This window comes from Pelophylax lessonae (genome assembly GCF_965119305.1).
Source record: "Pelophylax lessonae genome assembly, chromosome: 3".
Taxonomy (NCBI): domain Eukaryota; kingdom Metazoa; phylum Chordata; class Amphibia; order Anura; family Ranidae; genus Pelophylax; species Pelophylax lessonae.
Window position 1 is genome coordinate 578,806,460 of NC_138770.1, and position 25,639 is coordinate 578,832,098.

Here is a 25,639-nt window from a genome sequence, read left to right on the forward strand (position 1 = left end):
AATCAAAATTTTTTTACTTTTTCGGCCAATTTGTTTTATGCTACCTATGTTTGGTAAAAAAAATCGCAAAAAGCGTATTTTGATTGGTTTGCGCAAAAGTTATCGCGTTTACTAACAAAGGGAAAGATTTCTGTCATTTTTGTTGTTTTTTTTTTTAACGTGTAATGGCGGCGATCTGCGATTTTTTTTGCGGTACTGCGACATTGGGGCGGACAGATCGGACCATTGACTGACATTTTTGACACTTTTGGGGTTACCAGTGACATTTCTACAGTAATCAGTGCTATACATATGCACTGTTACTGTAAAAATACACTGGTAGTGAAGGGGTTAACTTTATTTGGGAGGGAGGGGCTGTGTGTATCCCTAGGGGCGTGCTTTCTACTGTGATTGGCTGGGGCTTGAGCTGTATGGACACTGATCAACGGATCTACATACTAGATCCGAGTGATCAGTATCCTAACAGCAATGAGAATGACAGGTGGCTTGTTTACACAAGCTGCCTGACATTCTCCCTCTCCCCCGCCGATCGCCGAGTGACCGGCGGACATCGGGTCCGCCGGTCACACGCGCGGGGGGGTCCGTGACCACGCGGGAGCGGGAGCGCGCCTCCGGGGGCGCGCGCTCGCTCCCTAGACCCTCACAAGCTAGTGACGTAGCCCTACGTCACTTTGCCTGTGAGGGGCTGACTGCCGACGTAGATCGGCGTTAGGCAGTCGGCAAGTGGTTAACAACACCCCAAAATCGATTTGCAGAATCGGATCACATGGGTGTTCACACGGCTGCAGAATCCTATGTGACTTGAATAGGAATGCGGTGGGATTCCCGTTCAAATCGCATGCGGTTCCCGCACCGCACCAGTGTGAAGCGGGACTAAACCCTCCTATCCTTTTTATCCAAGGAAGCTGCCATCTTAGCCTCTGTTTGATCTACAACTGCCATGGTGCTGCATGTGATCAGTTATGACACCAGTCATTTGATAGTTTAACAGTTTGGTTGAGAGCACAAGCAACTGTGACAGTTAGTATTCCTGGCATGCTGATTTTTGAAACTGGTAAATCAATAGGTTTAGTTCCGCTTTAGGAGGAGCAGTAAATGTGTCCATTCCTCATGGGCTTCCTGTTAGGGACCGATATCAGTTTTTCATTGCCGATACCGATATTTTGGCCATCGCATATCGGTATCGGCCGATATTTTGTACATCCTATGTCAGGGTCCGAGACTAGTCTTCTCCTCCTCCCAGCCATTAGGTGGTGATGGTCTTGTAAGGGTAAAATGATGTCACATAGCTACAAAGATATAAGCAATTCCACATTAGCAGATCTGCTGGCAGATCGGTATCTCGCACCCACTTGCCGTAAGTGATACCCGGGTGATACCGCTCCGTTCGGCATCCACTCAATACTGCTCTGTCTCTCACCCGCTCCATCTGCCACCCACCCACCCAATACCGATCCGTCTCTCACCCGCTTTTTGTAAGTGACACCCGGGTGATACCGCTCCGTTCGGCATCCACTCAATACTGCTCTGTCTCTCACCCGCTCCATCTGACACCCACCCACCCACCCAATACCGATCCGTCTCTCACCCGCTTTTTGTAAGTGACACCCGGGTTATACCGCTCCGTTCGGCATCCACTCAATACTGCTCTGTCTCTCACCCGCTCCATCTGACACCCACCCACCCAATACCGATCTGTCTCTCACCCACTTTTTGTAAGTGACACCCGGGTGATACCGCTCCGTCTGGCATATGATCTCGGAGGTCATGTGCGTGGTCACGGCCAGCGTCACCTCCGAGATCGTCATCGTATACCGGACGGAGCGGTGTCATTTACGGGAAGTGGGTGAGAGATACCGATCTGCCAGCAGATCTGCTAATGTGGAATTGCTTATATCTTTAATTTGTACATATGTGAGTGGCATATTCAATAACATTTGTAAACGGAATTATGCTATGTGACATAATTTTACCCTTACATGAGTAATATTTGGAATATTGGCCAGTCCTTGGGCAGATACAGATATATCGGCAAAAGTCAATATCGGCCCTCAATCTATCGGCCTTGCCGATAATTGGTCAATCCCTACTTCCTGTGCATGACAAGTGCAGGCAGCGGCTGCTCATGATCTGAGGGTGTTTTTACCACCCCCTAACCGCAAGTGTAAACACAGCCTGGCAAAAATGCCCCCCCTGTTGGGTTTGATGGGGCAGTACTGCCCCCGAATTAAACCCCGATTACTGTTCAGAGGGCAAATCCCTCAGAGTGCAGGCTCCTCAACCAAGAGTTTGAGGAAAGCCCCCACAGTGGTCGCTGGGGGCTGTGCCAGTAAAATGAATGAAATGTGAGTGTTTAGTGGCATCATAGGGAATATTCATTCATTGGCCAGTGATTAATGGGTTGGGAGGGATGTATTTGCAATAAATAAGAGAAGTACGGGCTTTAATACTATTTTAGTAAAAAATAATCTTTTAGAGACTACTGTTGGTTTTATTTTTAGCTACAGGGTCACTTTAAAAATACTTTTTTTTTTTTTAGCTGAAGAGGAAAGATTTAGAGATAACACGGAGTATATAGGGGTTATTTCTAAAAAGGAAATGAGGGAAAATCTTTCCAGTGGTTTGGCCTGGAGTTACGGTTTAGCAATTGCTTAGTTTAAAGTCAAATGCCTATTTTCCTTCTGAGGCAGGCCTGGCCTTTCCTCCTTGCCTGGCTGTCCCCATAATCGCAGCCCCTGCTTTCCTGTTTGTGGGAGTCTCCTTTACCCTACGTTCACACCTATGCACTTTTTTTGTGCGCTTTCCATTTGTCAGAAACTCACTACAGTCCATTTAACATGGTTTCCTATGGTATACGTTCACATCTATGCATTTTTCAGATGGTGTGTTTTTGGAACGGGTCGGGACTTTTTTTTTCCCCGTAGCAGAATGTGTTTTGCATGTAATAGACTTCAATGGAGTCACACCAGAAATGCAAGTATTGTGGTTCTGATGCGTTTTTTTCATGCATTTTGTGTTTTTTTTTCCCTTTAAAAACATTGTATATACCTGGTTGCTAAGGCAGGCTGGCCAGCTGAATGTAAAAAAAATAGTTTCTGGCTAAAAAAATTGTAAAACTGGCGTGGGGGTCTGGTATGGATTTGGAGGGGAACCCCACGCCAAAATGTTTACTAAAACATGGTGTGTGGTTCTCTCCCCCCCAAAATCCATACCAGACCCTTATCCGAGCATGCAGGTCAGGAAAGGGAGGGGACCCTGCTGACAGCTGATGACTCATCTGTTGTTAAGGAAGTGGCGCTCCATAGCAACCAGCTGTATACAGTGTTTTTAAATGGGACAAAAACAAAGGCAAGATGCATGAAAACTGCATCAAAAACGGGGGTTTAAAATAGAAAGCAAGCTGTAAAAAAGCAGGCCGCAGAGAAGTAAATGTAGAACTCTCCTGAGTAATACGCTGATTTAACCTATACAAATCTGTTTCTGATGGGAGTATACTACTGCTTAAAAAATGTGTGCGTTTTTTTTTTGTTCAGTTACCTGCTGGATAGAGCTGCAGCGAAGTACAAGCTATCCATTTCTATTTAGGGTTTAACAAAGTCAAGCTTTAAATACAGACACCTGTTTCTGCCCATTGGTGCTGACCTTGCTGGCGTCTGCCACACGGATTAGTATGACGGCTCTGGCAGCTCTCCGTTTGCCCAGCAGGCAGTGGTGGAAGAACTGTATCTTGGGCCCTGGGCTGTTTTGATTTCATAGGCCCCCCCTGCTGTAAACTGCGATCATGCGGATAGGTCAGTGTACACAGGCATTTCCTCATTCCAGGTGCAGGCAGTGTGCATGAGTATTATTGGGCTGATTGGATTAGGTATTCACTTTGTTGCAAAAGCATGTCAGTACAAGGGAAGTCCGCTCCCATATTAGATAGTGACTTTTCACATCATGCCTAGTCCTTTATCAGGCTGGGAGCAAAGCTTCTAGTGCAGTTTTTATGCAGCAAATGCCACTGCATATGTAAGGTGTGAACAAGCCACATAGAAAACGCTTGTCTTCTGTGTTCTCATGCTGGGCCTGGGTTGATTTTATGAGGATCCTTGTGTGACAGGGTGCAACAATCATCAGCACCTCTTAGCGGACTATTTCCACCCCCCCCCCTTTCCTTAATGGGAGCCTTCCCCCCCCCTTTCCTTAATGGGAGCCTCCCCCCCCCCTTATTCTTTAATGGGAACCCCCCCCCCTTCCTTAATGGGAGCCCCCCCTTTCCTTAATGGGAGCCCCCCCTTTCCTTAATGGGAGCCCCCCCCCCCTATTCCTTAATGGGAGCCTCCCCCCCCTATTCCTTAATGGGAGCCTCCCCCCCCTATTCCTTAATGGGAGCCTTCCCCCCCCTTTCCTTAATGGGAGCCTTCCCCCCCTTTCCTTAATGGGAGCCTTCCCCCCCTTTCCTTAATGGGAGCCTCCCCCCCCATTTCCTTAATGGGAGACTCCCCCCCCCCCCCATTTCCTTAATGGGAGCCTTCCCCCCCCCATTTCCTTAATGGGAGCCTTCCCCCCCCATTTCCTTAATGGGAGCCCCCCCCCCCCCCATTTCCTTAATGGGAGCCTTCCCCCCCCCATTCCTTAATGGGAGCCTTCCCCCCCCCCCCATTCCTTAATGGGAGCCTTCCCCCCCCTTTCCTTAATGGGAGCCTTCCCCCCCTTTCCTTAATGGGAGCCCCCCCTTTCCTTAATGGGAGCCCCCCCTTAATGGGAGCTCCCCCCCCCCATTTCCTCAATGGGAGCCTTCCCCCCCCCTTTCCTTAATGGGAGCCTTCCCCCCCTTTCCTCAATGGGAGCCTTTCCCCCCCCTTTCCTTAATGGGAGCCCCCCCCCCCCATTTCCTCAATGGGAGCCTTCCCCCCCCCCTTTCCTCAATGGGAGCCCCCCCTTTCCTTAATGGGAGCTTCACCCCCCCATTTCCTCAATGGGAGCCTCCCCCCCCCCCTTTCCTCAATGGGAGCCTTCCCCCCCCTTCCTCAATGGGAGCCTTCCCCCCCCCCTTTCCTCAATGGGAGCCTTCCCCCCCCTTTCCTTAATGGGAGCTTCACCCCCCCCCCATTTCCTTAATGGGAGCTTCACCCCCCCCCATTTCCTTAATGGGAGCCTTCCCCCCCCTTTCCCTAATGGGAGCCCCCCCCTTTCCCTAATGGGAGCCCCCCCTTTCCCTAATGGGAGCCCCCCCCTTTCCTCAATGGGAGCCTCCCCCCCTTTCCTCAATGGGAGCCCCCCCTTTCCTTAATGGGAGCTTCCCCCCCCCCTTTCCTCAATGGGAGCCTTCCCCCCCCCTTTCCTTAATGGGAGCCCCCCCCTTTCCTTAATGGGAGCCTTCCTCCCCCCTTTCCTCAATGGGAGCCTCCCCCCCCTTTCCTCAATGGGAGCCCCCCCTTTCCTTAATGGGAGCTTCCCCCCCCCCTTTCCTCAATGGGAGCCTTCCCCCCCCTTTCCTTAATGGGAGCCCCCCCCTTTCCTTAATGGGAGCCTTCCTCCCCCCTTTCCTCAATGGGAGCCTCCCCCCCCCCTTTCCTCAATGGGAGCCTCCCCCCCCTTTCCTCAATGGGAGACTTCCCCCCCCCCCCTTTCCTTAATGGGAGCCTTCCTCCCCCCTTTCCTCAATGGGAGCCTCCCCCCCCCCCTTTCCTCAATGGGAGCCTCCCCCCCCTTTCCTCAATGGGAGCCTTCCCCCCCCCCCCTTTCCCTAATGGGAGCCCCCCCCCCCCTATTTTTTCCTTGATACACCCACCCCACCGTACCCCTGTCAGTCCTCCTGTGTGTCTTGTCCTCATAGTCTGACAGGTGTCCTTCAGCAGAAAGTAGAAGGTGTGTGCAGTGATCAGAGTGTATAGAAGGTGATGTGTGTTCCTCTGGTTGGCTGTCAGTGTATGAAGTCAGTACATACCAATATCTATGATTTCCTGACCCAGCCGAGCTCTGTATAGGCGCTGTGTGTACGGACCGAGCCGGGACCCCTCCGTCGGCCCCTCTCCCCGCACCGAACAGGTTAACCCCATTACTCATGTGTCACAGGAGGGGCGGGGCGAGGAGACGTGCACTACAACACTGGCCTCCTCTGGGAAGGGGCGGTCACATGCCACCGCGGAACACGCCCACCCCCATTGATGAAATGTCGAGGTATTCACCCCAACCCAGAGCATCCAGAGCGGTGGCGGAGTACAGAGAGGGGCGCCCGGTGCTGGAAGAGGATTAGTTCCCCTGTACCCCCATCTACCGGAGAGGAGACCCCACAGTCCAGGAATCCGATCATTCTACACATCATTTCACCGGGAGAGAGTCATTTCCTCCTCCGAACATGTCTACATACGGGAAAGGTAAGTGATCGCTGTGTGTGCCAACCGCCCACCTACATGGAGTCCTACACACATAGCACTGATACATTGTAGATGTCTGTACACATAGCACTGATACATTGTAGATGTCTGTACACATAGCACTGATACATTGTAGATGTCTGTACACATAGCACTGATACATTGTAGATGCCTGTACACATAGCACTGATACATTGTAGATGTCTGTACACACAGCACTGATACATTGTAGATGTCTGTACACATAGCACTGATACATTGTAGATGTCTGTACACATAGCACTGATACATTGTAGATGTCTGTACACACAGCACTGATACATTGTAGATGTCTGTACACATAGCACTGATACATTGTAGATGTCTGTACACATAGCACTGATACATTGTAGATGCCTGTACACACAGCACTGATACATTGTAGATGTCTGTACACACAGCACTGATACATTGTAGATGTCTGTACACATAGCACTGATACATTGTAGATGGCTGTACACTCATAGCACTGATACATTGTAGATGCCTGTACACACATAGCACTGATACATTGTAGATGGCTGTACACTCATAGCACTGATACATTGTAGATGCCTGTACACACATAGCACTGATACATTGTAGATGCCTGTACACACATAGCACTAATACATTGTAGATGGCTGTACACTCATAGCACTGATACATTGTAGATGCCTGTACACACAGCACTGATACATTGTAGATGTCTGTACACACAGCACTGATACATTGTAGATGCCTGTACATATAGCACTGATACATTGTAGATGTCTGTACACATAGCACTGATACATTGTAGATGTCTGTACACATAGCACTGATACATTGTAGATGCCTGTACACATAGTACTGATACATTGTAGATGTCTGTACACATAGCACTGATACATTGTAGATGGCTGTACACTCATAGCACTGATACATTGTAGATGCCTGTACACACATAGCACTAATACATTGTAGATGGCTGTACACTCATAGCACTGATACATTGTAGATGCCTGTACACACAGCACTGATACATTGTAGATGTCTGTACACACAGCACTGATACATTGTAGATGCCTGTACATATAGCACTGATACATTGTAGATGTCTGTACACATAGCACTGATACATTGTAGATGTCTGTACACATAGCACTGATACATTGTAGATGCCTGTACACATAGTACTGATACATTGTAGATGTCTGTACACATAGCACTGATACATTGTAGATGCCTGTACACCTAGTACTGATACATTGTAGATGTCTGTACACACAGCACTGATACATTGTAGATGTCTTTACTCATAGCACTGATACATTGTAGATGCCTGTACACATAGCACTGATACATTGTAGATGCCTGTACACATAGCACTGATACATTGTAGATGCCTGTACACATAGCACTGATACATTGTAGATGTCTGTACACATAGTACTGATACATTGTAGATGTCTTTACTCATAGCACTGATACATTATAGATGCCTGTACACATAGCACTGATACATTGTAGATGTCTGTACACATAGCACTGATACATTGTAGATGTCTGTACACATAGCACTGATACATTGTAGATGTCTGTACACATAGCACTGATACATTGTAGATGCCTGTACACACAGCACTGATACATTGTAGATGCCTGTACACACAGCACTGATACATTGTAGATGTCTGTACACATAGCACTGATACATTGTAGATGTCTTTACATATAGCACTGATACATTGTAGATGTCTGTACACATAGCACTGATACATTGTAGATGCCTGTACACACAGCACTGATACATTGTAGATGTCTGTACACATAGCACTGATACATTGTAGATGTCTGTACACATAGCACTGATACATTGTAGATGTCTGTACACATAGCACTGATACATTGTAGATGTCTGTACACATAGCACTGATACATTGTAGATGTCTGTACACATAGCACTGATACATTGTAGATGCCTGTACATATAGCACTGATACATTGTAGATGTCTGTACATATAGCACTGATACATTGTAGATGTCTGTACACATAGCACTGATACATTGTAGATGCCTGTACACATAGCACTGATACATTGTAGATGCCTGTACACATAGCACTGATACATTGTAGATGTCTGTACACATAGCACTGATACATTGTAGATGCCTGTACACATTGTAGGTGATAGCTAGGAATGATACATTGTAGATGCCTGTACACATAGAAGTAGATGATACATTGTAGATGATACATTGTAGCTGATGCCTGTACACATAGAAGTAGACGATACATTGTAGATGATACATTGTAGATGATACATTGTAGATGATGCCTGCACACATAGAAGTAGATGATACATTGTAGATGATACATTGTAGCTGATGCCTGTACACATAGAAGTAGATGATGTTTGTACACACAGTAGGTGATAGATGGTAGGTGATGGGCACCCTCCTGTAGTAGTGGATGGGATATTGTCCCCTCTGAATGTCCTCGCTGTGATCGCTCCTGGTTGAAGGGGATGATGGGGCCCCTGGGGGGGATGGACATGTCACCTTAACCCGTCGTATGCCAGGGAGGTGCGTACGTGGTGGGAGTCCTGATGCCAGGAACTAGTTCCCGGTGCTGGAGGTCACAGAGGAGCCCCAGGGGTGGAGGGAGTGCTGCATTGCTGTGATATCTGGAGCCATGGATGTGTGTGCTGTAGAGGATGGATGGATGGACTGAGTACCATCACTACCTCCCCTCCCCCCTCTTTATATATAGATGTGCCCTGCCAGCCCATAATATTCCAGATGTGTGCTTTGTAATAAGAAGCCATCAATGAATGTTGGTGTCATCTGAAAGGTCAGTAGCACCATGTGCTTGGGGGGGAGGGGTGAGTGTCAGGGGTGTCCTTGTATATGTGTGCACCTTCTTTATAGGACATTGGTATGAAAATAGTGTTGGGGGAGTGTAAATGTATTCTACATGTGGGTCAGGCAGATGCTGGGATCACTTACCATTAAGTTAGGGGAGACACCAGAGACATCCTTCATCATGGTGCTGATTTGTAATATCCAGGTGGGGTCAGGCTGGAGAACCTCTTTTACTGCCACCTACCTGATGGACACCTGACATAGAATTAATTGTCCCATTTCCTGTGGACATTAGGTGACAGCTGTGCCATATTGTGATCCATGAGACAGCTCAGGGTATGGCACCCCAATCTATCAATGTATCTGTCTATCATATGTATACAATTAATGTTACCTGGGTAGTCGTTATTTGGGGGGGGGGGCGCAAAGTCTTGCACAGGGGCTTTTTGATGCCTGTCTGTCACTGGAATCCAGTAGCCTATAGTGACATTGATGACTTGTATCACCATAGATCATCAGAGGGGGCGCTGTAATTTGTGATGGAATGTGTGCACTGTTGTTTTAAAATGTCCAGATGCTGTATGTATGATAGTAAAGGTCACTTGGTCTGTGACCTTCTATATGGTCCTTGAACATCTGTGATCTCCAATGTCCTTAGTGAAGGTATGTTGTGTGCCTATTGGAGGAAAGTACACAGAAAAGAGAGAAGTAAATTGGATGCTTCACTAGCTGATCATCAAGGGTGAATTCACACTTATTGTGCTGCATTAACATGCATTGCGTTAAAGCATGTGATGATGAATGGGTTGCCTTAATGCGACACATATGACGCACACGCCTCCTCAGAGATAAAAGGAACATGACCCTTTTTCCACAATGCAGCATACTGCAATGCAATGTATATGTCATGGTGTGTTGTGCATTCACCACTATAGTGCAGTACTCTGGGGTGCTAGATACCTGGGTTGGTCAGATGCACTGTTGCCGCTACGCACAAGCCTGAATGGGCCCTAAAGAAAATGGCTGCTGGATTGCCAATGTTTATCTTTTCCAGAAATATATCTGCATGATTGCTTGTTGTCTGTGATTTCAGTAGCTGGAGTTACTAACCCAGTATAAGCATGTGGCCAGTGAAGTTAGAACTGCTGACCTCCACTTCTTCACCAAGTCAATGGCTCAGAAAGTATCAAAGGCTAATGACATGACAGCCAGAGCTGCTGGCCATTTCTGGAGGGGGGAGCCAGGGCTTCTGGCCATTTCTGGAGGGGGGGAGCCAGGGCTGCTGGCCATTTCTGGAGGGGGGAGCCAGAGCTGCTGGCCATTTCTGGAGGGGGGAGCCAGAGCTGCTGGCCATTTCTGGAGGGGGGAGCCAGGGCTGCTGGCCATTTCTGGAGGGGGGAGCCAGGGCTGCTGGCCATTTCTGGAGGGGGGGAGCCAGAGCTGCTGGCCATTTCTGGAGGGGGGAGCCAGAGCTGCTGGCCATTTCTGGAGGGGGGAGCCAGGGCTGCTGGCCATTTCTGGAGGGGGGAGCCAGGGCTGCTGGCCATTTCTGGAGGGGGGAGCCAGGGCTGCTGGCCATTTCTGGAGGGGGGAGCCAGGGCTGCTGGCCAATTCTGGAGGGGGGAGCCAGGGCTGCTGGCCAATTCTGGAGGGGGGAGCCAGGGCTGCTGGCCAATTCTGGAGGGGGGGAGCCGGGGGCTGCTGGCCAATTCTGGAGCGCCGAGCCGGGGGCCGCTGGCCATTTGTGGAGCGGCGAGCCGGGGGCCGCTGGCCATTTGTGGAGCGGCGAGCCGGGGGCCGCGGGCCATTTGTGGAGCACAGAGCCGGGGGCCGCGGGCCATTTGTGGAGCGCAGAGCCGGGGGCCGCGGGCCATTTGTGGAGCGCAGAGCCGGGGGCCGCGGGCCATTTGTGGAGCGCAGAGCCGGGGGCCGCGGGCCATTTGTGGAGCGCAGAGCCGGGGGCCGCGGGCCATTTGTGGAGCGCAGAGCCGGGGCCGCGGGCCATTTGTGGAGCGCAGAGCCTTGGCTCTTGTCTGCGTTGTTTGCAGTACAAGTCTCTTAGAAGTTACACGGTGATATTGGATGACCATCATGTGATCCTAAAATAAAGGAGTGTGTGTTTTGTTCCAGTAATGCATGTATATGTATGTGTATAGAGGACATTGTAATGAATGCTAGCAGGGACTCGCTCTGTACAAATGGTACTTTATACTGTGTTACCTTTCATCCATAGGTATTTACAAATTAGACATTGATATAGATGGTTGTTGGGAGGGATTTTCACTGACTACTACATACTTGTATTTATAAATGGCAGTGATGGTCTCTGATTAGTAGAATTGGTTTACTTCCTCCGTGACCTTTAAAGGACAGCTGAGTTCTCCTTAGGGTCTCCTCTATGTTGGCGCCATCACAAGGCAGGCTATAGCAGTTTTCTCATGTCATATATATATATATATATATATATATATATATATATATATATATATATAATACTGTGTTCTGCTTGTGTTGTAGTTGAACAGTGAGATTTTCTAATGAGGTTTTCCATGATAAAATGGCTGGGGAGTATCATTCAGACCCTTCCATGTGATGAATGGGAGAGGGGCTCTGCAGTGATATATGTTGCCTTCGTTGCCACTTGCTGTTTAAAATATGGAATTGCAGCTTGTTCATTTATAGAAAACCTGTCTTAGAAACACAGAGGCTGGCTTTACCAATCTTTTTTTTTTTTAAATGCTACTGGCTCGGCTATAATCCTGAGCTTATAGTTTGTATACTTTAATGACCAACATACACTTTATTGTTAAAAGTATTGGGGCACATGAACTTTAATGACATCCCAGCCTTAGTCCATAGAGTTCAATATTTGAGTTGGCCCGCCCTTTGCAGCTATAACAGCTTCAACCCTTCTGGGAAGGCTGTCCACAAGGTTTAGGAGTGTCTATGGGAATGTTTGACCATTCTTCCAGAAGTGCATTTGTGAGGTTAGGCGCTGATGTTGGAGTGAAGGCCTGGCTCGCAGTCTCTGCTCAAATTCATCCCAAATGTGTTCTATCAGGTTGAGGTCAGGACTCAGGTGCAGGCCAGTCAAGTCCCTCCACCACAAATTCGCTCATCCATGTCTTTATGGACCTTGCTTTGTGCACTGTCCAAATCATTTGATGGACGGGGGGGGGGGGGAATTATGGTATGGGGTTGTTTTTCTGGGGTTAGGCTTGGCCCCTTAGTTCCATTGAAGGGAACTCTTACGGCATAAGCATTCCAAAACATTTTGGACCATTTCATGCTCCCAACTTTGTGGGAACAGTTTGGGGATGGCCCCCGCTGTAAAGACACTGATCAAACGGATCTAGTATGTAGATCCGTTGATCAGTGTCCTTACAGCTCAAGCCACAGCCAATCACAGTAGAAAGCACGCCCCTAGGGATACACACAGCCCCTCCCTCCCAAATAAAGTTAACCCCTTCACAACCAGTGTATTTTTACAGTAACAGTGCATATATATAGCACTGATTACTGTAGAAATGTCACTGGTAACCCCAAAAGTGTCACAAATGTCAGTCAAGGGTCCGATCTGTCCGCCCCAATGTCGCAGTACCGCAAAAAAAAATCGCAGATCGCCGCCATTACGCGTTAAAAAAAAAAAACAACAAAAATGACAAAAATCTTTCCCTTTGTTAGTAAACGCGATAACTTTTGCGCAAACCAATCAAAATACGCTTTTTGCGATTTTTTTTTTTTTTTTTTTTTTTTTTTTTTTTTTTTTTTTTTTTTTTTTTTTTTACCAAACATAGGTAGCATAAAACAAATTGGCTGAAAATTGTAAAAAATTTTGATTTTTACTTTTTTTTTGGGGGGAATTTCATATAAAATTGTGAAAAATATTGTTATTTTTGCAAAATTGACGCTCTTTTTTTGTTTATAGCGCGTGATCAAAAAATCGCACAGGTGATCAAATACCACCAAAAGAAAGCTCTGTTTGTGGGAAAAAAAGGATGTCAAATTCGTTTAGGTACAGCGTCGCACGACCGCGCAATTGTCCGTTAAAGTCACGCAGTGCCGAATCGCAAAATACCCCCTGGTCAGGAAGGGGGTAAAATCTTCCGGGGCTTAAGTGGATAAAGACATGGATGAGCAAGTATGGGGTGGAGGAACTCGACTGGCCTGCAGAGTCCTGACCTCAACCTGATAGAACACCTGTATGTATGTATCTATCTATCTATCTATCTATCTATCTATCTATCTATCTATCTATCTATCTATCTATCTATCTATCTATCTATCTATCTATCTATCTATCGTGTATAATCACTTACCCTGTGTTCTCAGCTGGGGAAGGAGAAGCAGCAGCACACTGGTCTTCTCAATGAATAGCTGTGCAAGGTGGGGGGGGGGGGCGGGGTAGTCAGCACAAGTTTGATCATTGGAGAAGAGCAGGTTGAGTTCCCAGCACAGCTCAAGGACAGGGTTTTAGGAGAGAAGCCTGTACAGTACTAAAGATAGAGCTGGAGTTCCACTTAATGCATATGGACATAAATATGAAAGGTGTCATGTAGCCTTGAATGGTAGCAGTGAATAAACTGTGTTGTGGCTTTTTTGGTCACATACCGTCTTACTGTATGGGGATCCTCTGCAGACACACTCCAGTGACTGTTCTTTGCTGGTTTCTATCTGTTGAGCTCTGTAGAGGTATAAATGTTGGATTGGAATTACAATTGGAAATACAATGGTGAAGTGTAACATGCCGAGCCCTCCGTTAAGCAATAGAACTGTACACCCTGCAATTTTGATGAAGAAATCTGCAAATGTTTTATTGCCCAATGTAAGCTTCTTAGTAACCCTGAGGCCAGCGATAGAATACGAGGGATTATTTATCTCCGTCTTTCAAATGCAAAACTCTGCAAGCTAGATTTGCAAGGCAATCCAATTGCCATAAGTGAGATTTTCCTCAAAGATCATGTAGTGTCTCGGTGCTGCACAACTGCTATCATTTCAAAGAGTAAAGGGAAAATCTTTCTAGGTTTGAATAGAAAGGTTAGGGGTTAAAAACACTATCATGTTTTTGTTGTCTGGGTTCCCATTAGGAAATGTTACCCTATTTAATTGTCCTGATCACAAAGGTCACCAGGAATAAAGGTAAGGGTACATGCAAAACTTTGAATTGCCCCCAGGGCAGGAATAGTGAAGAAATCTTCAAAAGGAAATAATTGTTCCCATGACAACTGCATAAGAGGGAATTTTCCCTCATGTGGGAAAGATCTCCCACAACTTAATTCTGAGCCAAAAGGACAGGAAGTGAAGGGAAATCTCCTTCAGACTCAGATAGTAAAAAATTAATGAATGGAAAAACTGACAGTGGTTTAACACTTCCAATATACTATCCAAAATCATAAAAAAGTAGTGGTGCACCGAAATGTTCGGCCGAAAATGGGCCTATACCATTTCGGCCGAAAATGGGTTAAAGATGCCGATATTAATGATGGCCGCCGCAGGCGCAGCACAGGTTTCAAAAGTCCCGCCTCTGGCCGGCGGCCCGCCTCCCGGTGATGTCACTACTACGACTATGTGTATGAATGAACTGACACACCGGGCGGGCTGGCGGCCGCTAATAGCTGGGACTAAGTGAGCCTTTCACTTCCCTATCAGGCGGGTATCTCCGCTGACAGGGAAGTGAAAGGCTCACTTAGTCACAGCTATTAGCGGCCGCTCGCCCTCCCGCCCGGTGTGTTAGTTCATTCATACACATAGTCGTAGTAGTGACATCACCGGGAGGCGGGCCGCCGGCCAGAGGCGGGACTTTTGAAAGGAAGGAGACGGGAGGAGCGGAAAGTTTACCTGCCTGTGACATGGAGGTGCCGACAAGTAAGGAAGATTGCATCATTGAGGTGGGGGAAGCGCTGAGGCAGGGGGGGGAAGCGCTGAGGCAGGTTGGGGGGGGGGGGGGCTGAGGCGAGGTTACCAATGGTATTTGTATAATACAGCATGATGGGGTTAATGTATTGTCACTGCTGGTCACTGATGCATTAGTGACCGACCAGTGGCAGTTAATTAACCCCTTTGTGCTGCATTAGTGCAACCAGTATCAGTGTTAATTAACACTGGTTGCACTGATTGCACTAATGCAGCACAAAGGGGTTAATTAACTGCCACTGGTCGGTCACTAATGCATCAGTGACCAGCAGTGACAATACATTAACCTCCTCATGCTGCATAATACAAATACCATTGGTAATCGAATTAACCACTTGCCAACCCGTCACAGTACATATACTGCGACAGGGTGGCAGCTACAGGTGTACGTCGCTGCCTGTTTCTGGCGTATGCCCCTCTTCTATCTATCTAAAAATCATTTGGGGGAGAAAAAAGTCATTTTCGGTGTCGGTTTTCAGCCAAGGGCAACCTGCATTTTCGGTTTCGGCTCAGAATTTTCATTTCGGTGCATCCCTAAAAAAAAAAAGAGTTTTGAATATACTATGCTGTATACTTTAAGTCTTATTAAAGCGGAGTTCCGCCTTCCCTCCAAAAATTAAAAGTCAGCAGCTACACATACTGTAGCTGCTGCCTTTTAATATTAGGACACTTACCTGTCCTGGAGTCCAGCGATGTCGGCACCGCAGCCAATGTTTCCATCGGCTGTCAGGTGCTGCCGCCGCCATTGGCAGTAAGGGAACCCGGCCTTGAAGCCTTGCGGCTTCATGGATGGGCCCCTACTGCGCATGCGCGAAGCGCGCTGTGCATTTCTATTGGCGCGGCGGCAGGGGAAGGAGGAGGGGCCAAACTTTCGGGACGGACGGCTACGGCGCCGTGTCCTGGAAGTGGGAAAGGGTACCTGTCAAAAACAGGTACCCGCTCTCCCCCCTGAAAGGTGCCAAATGTGGCACCCGAGGGGGGAGGAAGCAAAAGAGCAAAAGTTCAGTTTTTGGGTGGAACTCCGCTTTATAGTAGTTGTAAGGCCTTTAAGGTTTTTGCATTCTATGCTTTAAGGCAGGGCTTTACAAATTTTCTTGAAATCTAGGAGCCAGTTTTTTTTTTTTTTTTTTGCGCATGCCAAATGGCTGGCTTCTGTTGGACCGGCTGCCATACACATGGGCCCAATGGCGGCCAGTTTTTAAAGGAACCGGCTGATGTTGCCCGGAATTCGACCCGTGTGTACTTTTACTTCCTCTGAGAGATAATAAAGGAACACACCAACCACCATGACTGCTTTAGTGATAGGAGTCCGAAACACTGCACATAATGGGATATTTCCAATTCTGTGCTGTTGGCAGGAAATGCTGGCGGAGAGTGTGAGGAGCGGCGATGGAGGAAGCCGATTCTGCCTGTATCTCTCTTCTCACAGGCAGAGTGCATTTGATATCCCTCAGCCTGTGACAGGACGGAGCCAGAACTATACAGGAAGCATCGGCTCCGTTCTGTCACCAGACATCGACCGGCTCCTGACTGCACTGTCCACTTTCAGTCAGGTAATTTAGGGAAGCGGCACAGAGAGAAGAGGAGCCAGCAGCATTGAACATTGTAAACTGCAATTATTGGGGTATGAATTAACCGGTTGCCGACCGCCGCACGACTATATACGTCGGCAGTCAGCCCCGGCCAGGCAAAGTGACGTATATATACGTCACTAGCCTGTCACTTGCTTGGGAGCCAATAGTGGGCGAGCGCGCCCGCCCCGGCTCGTTCCCTAGCAAGTCCGTGCGTGTGACCGGCAGACCCGATGTCCACCGGTCACTCGCCGATCGTCGGTGCAGAGGGAGAAAGGCAGGCGGCTGATGTAAACAAGCCGCCTGTTATTCTGCCCTGTGTAGGAATGGTGATCATACGGTTCTACTATGTAGGACCGTTGATCACTGTTCCTACACTAGTAGCCACAGCCAATCGCAGTAAAAAGCACGCCCCTAGGGACACACTTAACCCCTCCTTCCCCAATAAAGTTAACCCCTTCACTACCAGTGTCATTTTGCAGTAACAGTGCATATGTATAGCACTGACTACTGCAGTAATGTCACTGGTAACCCCAAAAGTGTCAAAAATGTCAGTCAAGGGTACGATCTGTCCACCGCAATGTCGCAGTACCGCAAAAAAATCGCAGATCGCCGACATTACGCGTTAAAAAAAAAAAAAAACACCAAAAATGACAGAAATCTTTTCCTTAGTTAGTAAACGCAATTACTTTTGCGCAAACCAATCAAAATACGCTTTTTGCAAATTTTTTTTTTTTTTTTTTTTTTTTTTTTTTTTTACTAAACATATGTAGCAGAAAACAAATTAGCCAAAAATGTTAAAAAATTAAGATTTTTAAATTTTTTTTTTTTTTTTTGGGGAATTTCATTGTTTTTGCAAAATTTACGCGCTTTTTTTTGTTTATAGCGTAAAAGGACGTCAAATTAGTTTAGGTACAGCGTCGCATGACCGCGCAATTGTCCGTTAAAGTCACGCAGTAAAAAATCGCAAAAAACCCTCCTGGTCAGGAAGGGGGTAAAATGTTTCGGGGCTTACGTGGTTAAAACATTGCCTAGTAATTTTTTTTATTTTATAGTGCTTATGTGTGAAGCTAAAATAGGGGGAAGGTTTAATACTACTTTGACTGTATGCAGAGTCGCATAATTGTAGCATCTGTGTGGCTATAATGAACTGTGCAGATGTCTGGCCTTTTGCACTCCTGTGACCCAGTGTTCGTTAATAGCAAGCTAATGCCTGCTATCAGCTGACATCACAGAGCCACTCCAGGCTTCAGAGGGATCCCAGCCATATTGTCAGAAGCCACCCAGTTGTCTGGTTGACAGCTGGTTCCAGTGCCAGCTGCACCCGCCCCCTCATCATCCCGATGCTCCAGTGCAGGGATCCTCAAACTACGGCCCTCCAGCTGTTACGGAACTACACATCCCTTGAGGCATTGTAAAACTCTGACATTCACAGACATGACTAGGCATGATGGGAATTGTAGTTCCTGAACAACTGGAGGGCCATAGTTTGAAGACCCCTGCTCCAGTGAGTGCTGGATGGGCAGAGCCAGGTGCAGTGACTGACAGACTGCGTTGTGTTTAGAGTCATGTCATCTCAGGGTTGTTGCTGGCGGGGGACAGCTGCAGCATTGCGGAGGTGAGTATGTATGTTTTGGTGGTATTTGATCACCTCTACGATTTCTATTTTTTGCTCTATAAACCAAAAAAAGTGACAATTCTGGAAAAACATTTTTTTTCACATTCTGCTATATAACCTTCCCCCCCCCAAAAAAAAATCAAAATGTTTCATCCTTTTTGGCCAATTTGTATTCTGCTACATATTTTTGGTAAAAAAAATCGCAATAAGCTTTTTTTGATTGGTTTGCGCAAAAGTTATCGCATCTTCAAAGTAGGGGAAAGATTTATGTAATTTTTTTTATTATTTATTTTTTTACTAGTAATGGTGGCGACCACAAGAGGACACAGTTTTAAATTAGAGGGGCAAAGGTTTAAAAGTAATATGAGGAAGTATTACTTTACTGAGAGAGTAGTGGATGCATGGAATAACCTTCCTGCAGAAGTGGTAGCTGCAAATACAGTGAAGGAGTTTAAGCATGCATGGGATAGGCATAAGGCTATCCTTCATATAAGATAGGGCCAGGGATTATTTAGAGGATTCAGATATATTGGGCAGACTAGATGGGCCAAATGGTTCTTATCTGCCGACACATTCTATGTTTCTATGTTTAGCGGGACTGCGACATTGCGGCGGACAGATCGGACCCCTGACTAATATTTATGACACTTTTGAGGGGACCAGTGAGATTGCTACAGTAATCAGAGCTAATAATATGCACCGTTACTGTAATAATGACATTGGCATGGAAGGGGTCAACACAGTGGTGATCAAAGGGTTAAGTGTGAGCCTAGGAGGAGTGATTTCTAACTGTATGGGGAATGGGCTTGTGAAATGACCACAGATACCTGTGATACTAAATCTGGGGGAACTTATCTGGGGGATGTCCTTAAGTTTGTATTGAAACTCCCAACAGTTCGCATATGGCAGTGTGAATTGCCTGCGCGTCGGGTGCGATGCGGGAACCTGCAGTGGATTCACCGGGTTCCTGAATCACACCTGTGTGAACCGCATTGAGTACTGCAGATTCCTCTGTCTGCGCTGTATAGCATGGATGGAGAAATCCTAAACGCTAAGTTCACCTTTAAAATAAACAAATATACAATTTTTGTAGGTAACAAATGTACAGTTATTTTTATTTATTTGTTTTTTTTCTCGAGTTTGCACAGCATTGCACCAGTGATCCGCAGATGGCAGGTTTAGTGCCAGGATCCTGCAGAATCTCATATACTTGTATGTACGCATCTCCAGTATGGGCAGACTGTTACTGGAGATCAGGAAGATGAATGATCTACGAGTGCTCTCACCAGTGCCCTTGCAGTTCATTGAGAACTACAAGCCGTCTGTTTCAGTGGAATATGGTAGTTGTAGTTCGTTCATTCGCAGATCGCTGGGAATGAATGAATGAAGTGGCCGTGCCGTGCTGTTTTTAAATTGTGACCACAGGATCCCCCCCGCCTGCTGTCACAGCAAGGGTTTGGAGGGTCGCAGGCAGGTGCTCTTTGGTAACATATTACACCCTAAATATGGGTATAACACGTTACCAAATGTAAACTTTATCCTTTAGTATTTTTCGTTTTGGCTGAAAGGAAAAAAAATCTATCAGTGTGGGCAGCTTTATTAAGAATTCTTTACATCAACTTATAAGATACCCAACTTTTAAGGTCTGAGTTTGATTTAAGAGAAAGGAAGTCTTAAAGGGTAGTGTTTGGGAAATGGACCCACCAGCCACGCATATTTGAATATCTGTTCACAGTGGATCGCATAAAACTTGGATCAAAGTTGAATGCTAGGCAGATATAAAAGATTTTCTTAAAATGAATGCAGCCCTGTATTAATTATTACATAATTATAGTGTAATTACCGTATATGCTAAACTTATATTAGTAATTTTAGCTGACATCAGCATTTGCCTTGTATGCAGTGTTTTCTTTGAAAGCATGATTTTTTGTTTCACTTTCATCTGCTTAATGCAAAGCTCCACCTAAAAGGAGAATCTCCGCTTATTTGCCTCCTCCCACCCCCATTTGGCACCTTCTTTGCCACGACCCCCCTCCTTCCCCCAGCTGCTGTGCCATTCACAAAGTGCAGCCTGCTTCGCACATTCACAGTAGGGAACCGGTTGCGAAATGGCGGCGGCAGCACCTGTGAGCCGATTAAAAATTGGCTCGGTTGAAGACACCGCTGGATTAATGTACAGGTATGTGTTGTGCTACAATTAAGTGTGTGCTACAGTACAGATCTCACTGGTGGCATGGATTCCAGGGAGTGAGGTGTGTGCTACAGTACAGATCTCACTGGTGGCATGGATTCCAGGGAGTGAGGTGTGTGCTACAGTACAGATCTCACTGGTGGCATGGATTCCGGGGAGTTAGGTGTGTGCTACAGTACAGATCTCACTGGTGGCATGGATTCCGGGGAGTGAGGTGTGTGCTACAGTACAGATCTCACTGGTGGCATGGATTCCGGGGAGTGAGGTGTGTGCTACAGTACAGATCTCACTGGTTTCATGGATTCCAGGGAGTGAGGTGTGTGCTACAGTACAGATCTCACTGGTGGCATGGATTCCAGGGAGTGAGGTGTGTGCTACAGTACAGATCTCACTGGTGGCATGGATTCCGGGGAGTGAGGTGTGTGCTACAGTACAGATCTCACTGGTGGCATGGATTCCGGGGAGTGAGGTGTGTGCTACAGTACAGATCTCACTGGTGGCATGGATTCCGGGGAGTGAGGTGTGTGCTACAGTACAGATCTCACTGGTGGCATGGATTCCGGGGAGTGAGGTGTGTGCTACAGTACAGATCTCACTGGTGGCATGGATTCCAGGGAGTGAGGTGTGTGCTACAGTACAGATCTCACTGGTGGCATGGGTTCCGGGGTGTGAGGTGTGTGCTACAGTACAGATCTCCCCTGTGGCATGGATTCTGGGGTGTTGGGTGTGTGCTACAGCACAGATCTCACTGGTGGCATGGATTCCGGGGAGTGAGGTGTGTGCTACAGTACAGATCTCACTGGTGGCATGGATTCCGGGGAGTGAGGTGTGTGCTACAGTACAGATCTCACTGGTGGCATGGATTCCGTGGAGTGAGGTGTGTGCTACAGTACAGATCTCACTGGTGGCATGGATTCCGGGGAGTGAGGTGTGTGCTACAGTACAGATCTCACTGGTGGCATGGATTCCGTGGAGTGAGGTGTGTGCTACAGTACAGATCTCACTGGTGGCATGGATTCCAGGGAGTGAGGTGTGTGCTACAGTACAGATCTCACTGGTTTCATGGATTCCAGGGAGTGAGGTGTGTGCTACAGTACAGATCTCACTGGTGGCATGGATTCCAGGGAGTGAGGTGTGTGCTACAGTACAGATCTCACTGGTGGCATGGATTCCGGGGTGTGAGGTGTGTGCTACAGTACAGATCTCACTGGTGGCATGGATTCCGGGGAGTGAGGTGTGTGCTACAGTACAGATCTCACTGGTTTCATGGATTCCAGGGAGTGAGGTGTGTGCTACAGTACAGATCTCACTGGTGGCATGGATTCCGGGGAGTGAGGTGTGTGCTACAGTACAGATCTCACTGGTGGCATGGATTCCGGGGAGTGAGGTGTGTGCTACAGTACAGATCTCACTGGTGGCATGGATTCCGGGGAGTGAGGTGTGTGCTACAGTACAGATCTCACTGGTGGCATGGGTTCCGGGGAGTGAGGTGTGTGCTACAGTACAGATCTCACTGGTGGCATGGGTTCCGGGGAGTGAGGTGGGGGCTACAGTACAGATCTCACTGGTGGCATGGATTCTGGGGTGTGAGGTGTGTGCTACAGTACAGATCTCACTGGTGGCATGGATTCCGGGGAGTGAGGTGTGTGCTACAGTACAGATCTCACTGGTGGCATGGGTTCCGGGGAGTGAGGTGGGGGCTACAGTACAGATCTCACTGGTGGCATGGATTCTGGGGTGTGAGGTGTGTGTAATATTAAAGGGTAATGACATCCTAATCCTTTAAAACGTCTTTATGTTTTCTTAATAAGGTTACTTTAGAAGCAAATGTGTAAAAGTGCAGAAAAGAGGAAGGAAGGAAAAAAAAATTCTACGTTCATTATTACAGCAAACATGAAGAAGAAATGATTTGGCCTTCTGTCAGGTCACAGCCTTTGCAATACAGCTGCAGTTCAGTCTTGAGCTTGGTTTGAACATATAGTAGAAAGTTATTGAAGTTTTATAGAATATAAAACAATACTTTATAACCATCATAATACACATTGTAATTCAGGGAAATTTATTGCAAGCATTTGTTGTGTATGGGTAATGGAAATTGCATCATTGAGACTTCAGATAATCTCCATTCGCAGGCATTATATGACTATAAAATGGTATATGAAATGACAGGATTGCTGTTTTGAAATCATAACATCGTGTTATCATTCGCTATAAAAGAAGAATCATTTGTTTACATGAGGGAAAAAATGGATAAAGGACATCTTACATGTAACTCTTTGTAAAATATTCAGCTACATTTTTAAAGGAACATTTTTAGAAGCGCAAGCATAGTCATGTCCTTTTTTTTTTTTTTTTTTTTTTGGGGGGGGGGGGGGTTATGTTTAGTTTTAAGGTTATGCAAAGATTATTTAAAGTTGAACTCCAGTTAAATACATTCCTTTTTACCACCAAGGACTTTCTAACAGTCTTTACGGTGGCACTACATATCTCTGATCAGGGCTGTGGAGTCGGTAGATAAATGTTCCGACTCCTCAGTTTTTTGTACTTCCGACTCCAACCCTCCGACTCCTCTGTATTAATATGTATTAATCTTTCAACACTGACTTGGGTGGGTGGCATTGCAGTAACTATTCTGGCCACATCACTAAAGATCTCTGGATAAACAAGGATGGCTTCTTCAACTAACAAGATTTCATTTTCCAGCAAAAGACTCTCCCTTTTCATCATTGAAGATGCAATGCCTTCAGCTATTAACCCTCCATTTTTGTTCAGGCGATATAACAGGCTCCAGCTCTTTTGTTTGTGTCCACTTCCTTTCAGTTTATGCAAGATTTTCATTGTCCATTTCTTCTATGAAGTCTAAGTTCAAGCAAACGCTTCACCATTAAATAAGTGCTTCCCCAGAGAGTTGTTTGATCCAAAATGGCTCCTTTTCCTGCACATCTTTTCAAAATTGCATCTGTTTTCGGGGCCCTGGCTGCAACAGTTACTTTCCGTAATTTGCCAATTAATGTAGCTGCATGGCGATCTTTTAATCCATCTCTTATGGCAAGTTGCAGTGTATAAACAGCACATCGCATATGATGAATAGTAGCAAGCTTCAATGCTTCTTCAACAAAGTTGTCTAAAAAAATGTCAGCATTCTCTTCAGTTTCTAAACTTTCTCCAATACTTGCAGAGTTGTCTTCCTCTAACTCTTTTTTCTTTCATAGATTTTTATTGAGAAAAAGTCAAGTACAAAATACAACACATGGTAAAACGATCAGGCTAGACATGGTCCTAAATGACATACATATAAAATTGAGGAGTACTAACATTTGAGGGGGGGGCATATCCATTAACCGACTGTGTTAAGGTCAAAGAGGGTAGTCCAAAGATCCACCCCCCAACACGCTATGGGAGCTGAAACAGGATGCAGAGGGTCGAGTCCCCATATAGAGGGATGCAAAGCTCAAGAATAAACCATAGGCAATATACAATGAGGTAAGGCGGAAGGTATCTCCAGGAGGGGAAGTATGAGGTGACACCATGCCCCCAATGGGTGGCGAGACATATGGGTCCAGCATATTCCCCTTCCAGAGAAAGCCCCCAAGAGTGGTAGGGCGGCAAAGAAGGGTGGGGGGGGGGAGTAAGGTAGGATAGACTGGAAGGGGGTAGAAGGGAATAAGAGCATAGGAGGCTCAAGAGGTTAGCTAATATAAGGAGAGAAAAGTGGAAAAAGAAAGAGGGTCTGGCGGCCAGATCAAATGGAAACCTGTACATATTTAGCCCAGGGTTCCCAGATGGTCTCAAATTTAACCACATTATTATTGATAATACCAGAGATTTTTTTTCCTGTGACATGATCCAGGAGATCTTAAGTTTGGTTTCCCTGATGGACACCCTGGGTGTTTTCCATGCTCTGGCTATGTGGAGTTTGGCTCCCAGGAGCATAAAATGGAGGAGTTTCTGAGCAGGTTTAGAGAGTTTAGGGACCTTGACATTGAGAAGTGCAATTTGTGGGGACTGAGCGATGGGGTGATCAAGTACTTTACGAATGATCTGGAATAATTTATTCCAGAATAGCCTAATCTTGGGGCAGGCCCACCAAGTGTTCAAGTGGTCACCAGATGAACCGCAGCCCCTAAAGCACTGTGGAGAGACGTTTGGAAACATGGCCGCAATGCGGATAGGGACCAGGTACCATCTGGTGAGCAATTTAACATTAGCTTCGATGAGAGAAACATTCAGTATACCTGTAAAGGAGCGTTTAAGGCGAAAACCCCAGTCATCCAGGTCCTACTCCATTTCCAGGTCCCTCTCCCAGGCTAGCGCATATGCAGGTTTGACATCGCTGTTGGATAGTATTGAATAGATGAGGGAAATCCCTCCCCTTGGGTCCCTGGCTTCCGAGCACCAGTGTTCAGAAAGAGTGATTTGTGGAGGGTCAGGTTTATCGTCCCATATGGAGTGGAGGAAATGTGATATCTGGGAGTGGCGATATCTCTCAGTGAGGGGCATTTTGAGGAAATTGACACAGTGTGGGAAAGAAAGGGCCCATGGAGTTAAAGAAGTGTCCAATGCGAAATAGGCCCTTGTTAAGCCACCAATGGAAGGCTTTGATATTTAGTCCTGGGGGAAATAGGGGGTTGTTAAAAACTTCCTCTAACTCTAATATCTGTTTGTTACCTTCTTCATCTGCGTTCATCTTCTCAATTGTGCTCAACATGTTAGAAGCGTTATCTGTCACAACACATAAAATCTGTTCCTTTGGTAATTTCAAAATCTTCTAGAACACCCTCCACTAACTTCTGAAGGTAATCACTGGTGTGATGTGCCTGAGTGTCCTTTAATCCGAGGGTCCGTGTTGTTATTGTTTTGTCATTTTCATCCACAAATCTAACATTAATAGTAAAATAATTGACTCTGTGACATGTGCATGCATCCATTTTAACCACTTGCCGACCGCCGCACGACTATCTACGTCGGCGGTCAGCCCCTCACAGGCAAACTAACGTAGGGCTACGTTGCTTGCTTGTGAGGGTCTAGGGAGCGAGCGTGCGCCCCCGGAGGCGCGCTCCCGCGTGGTCACGGACCCCCCCCCCCCCCCCGCGCGCGTGTGACCAGCGGACCCGTTGT

At 46.7% G+C, this 25,639-nt stretch overlaps 1 protein-coding gene across 2 annotated transcripts in view; it reads left to right on the plus strand.

Annotated features, from left to right (window-relative positions):
- Positions 1–25,639, plus strand: part of UGP2 (UDP-glucose pyrophosphorylase 2) — a 241,091-nt gene that overhangs the window by 4,856 nt on the left and 210,596 nt on the right. The window contains exon 1 of one of the 2 annotated variants that reach the window (XM_082250158.1): positions 6,318–6,362. The exons of the other annotated variant lie outside the window; for it this stretch is intronic. Within the exon in view, the coding sequence (XP_082106284.1) occupies positions 6,344–6,362 (19 nt within the window). The 5' untranslated portion in view covers positions 6,318–6,343. Of the gene's footprint in view, positions 1–6,317; positions 6,363–25,639 lie in introns of those variants that run through there. 2 annotated transcript variants of the gene reach the window in all.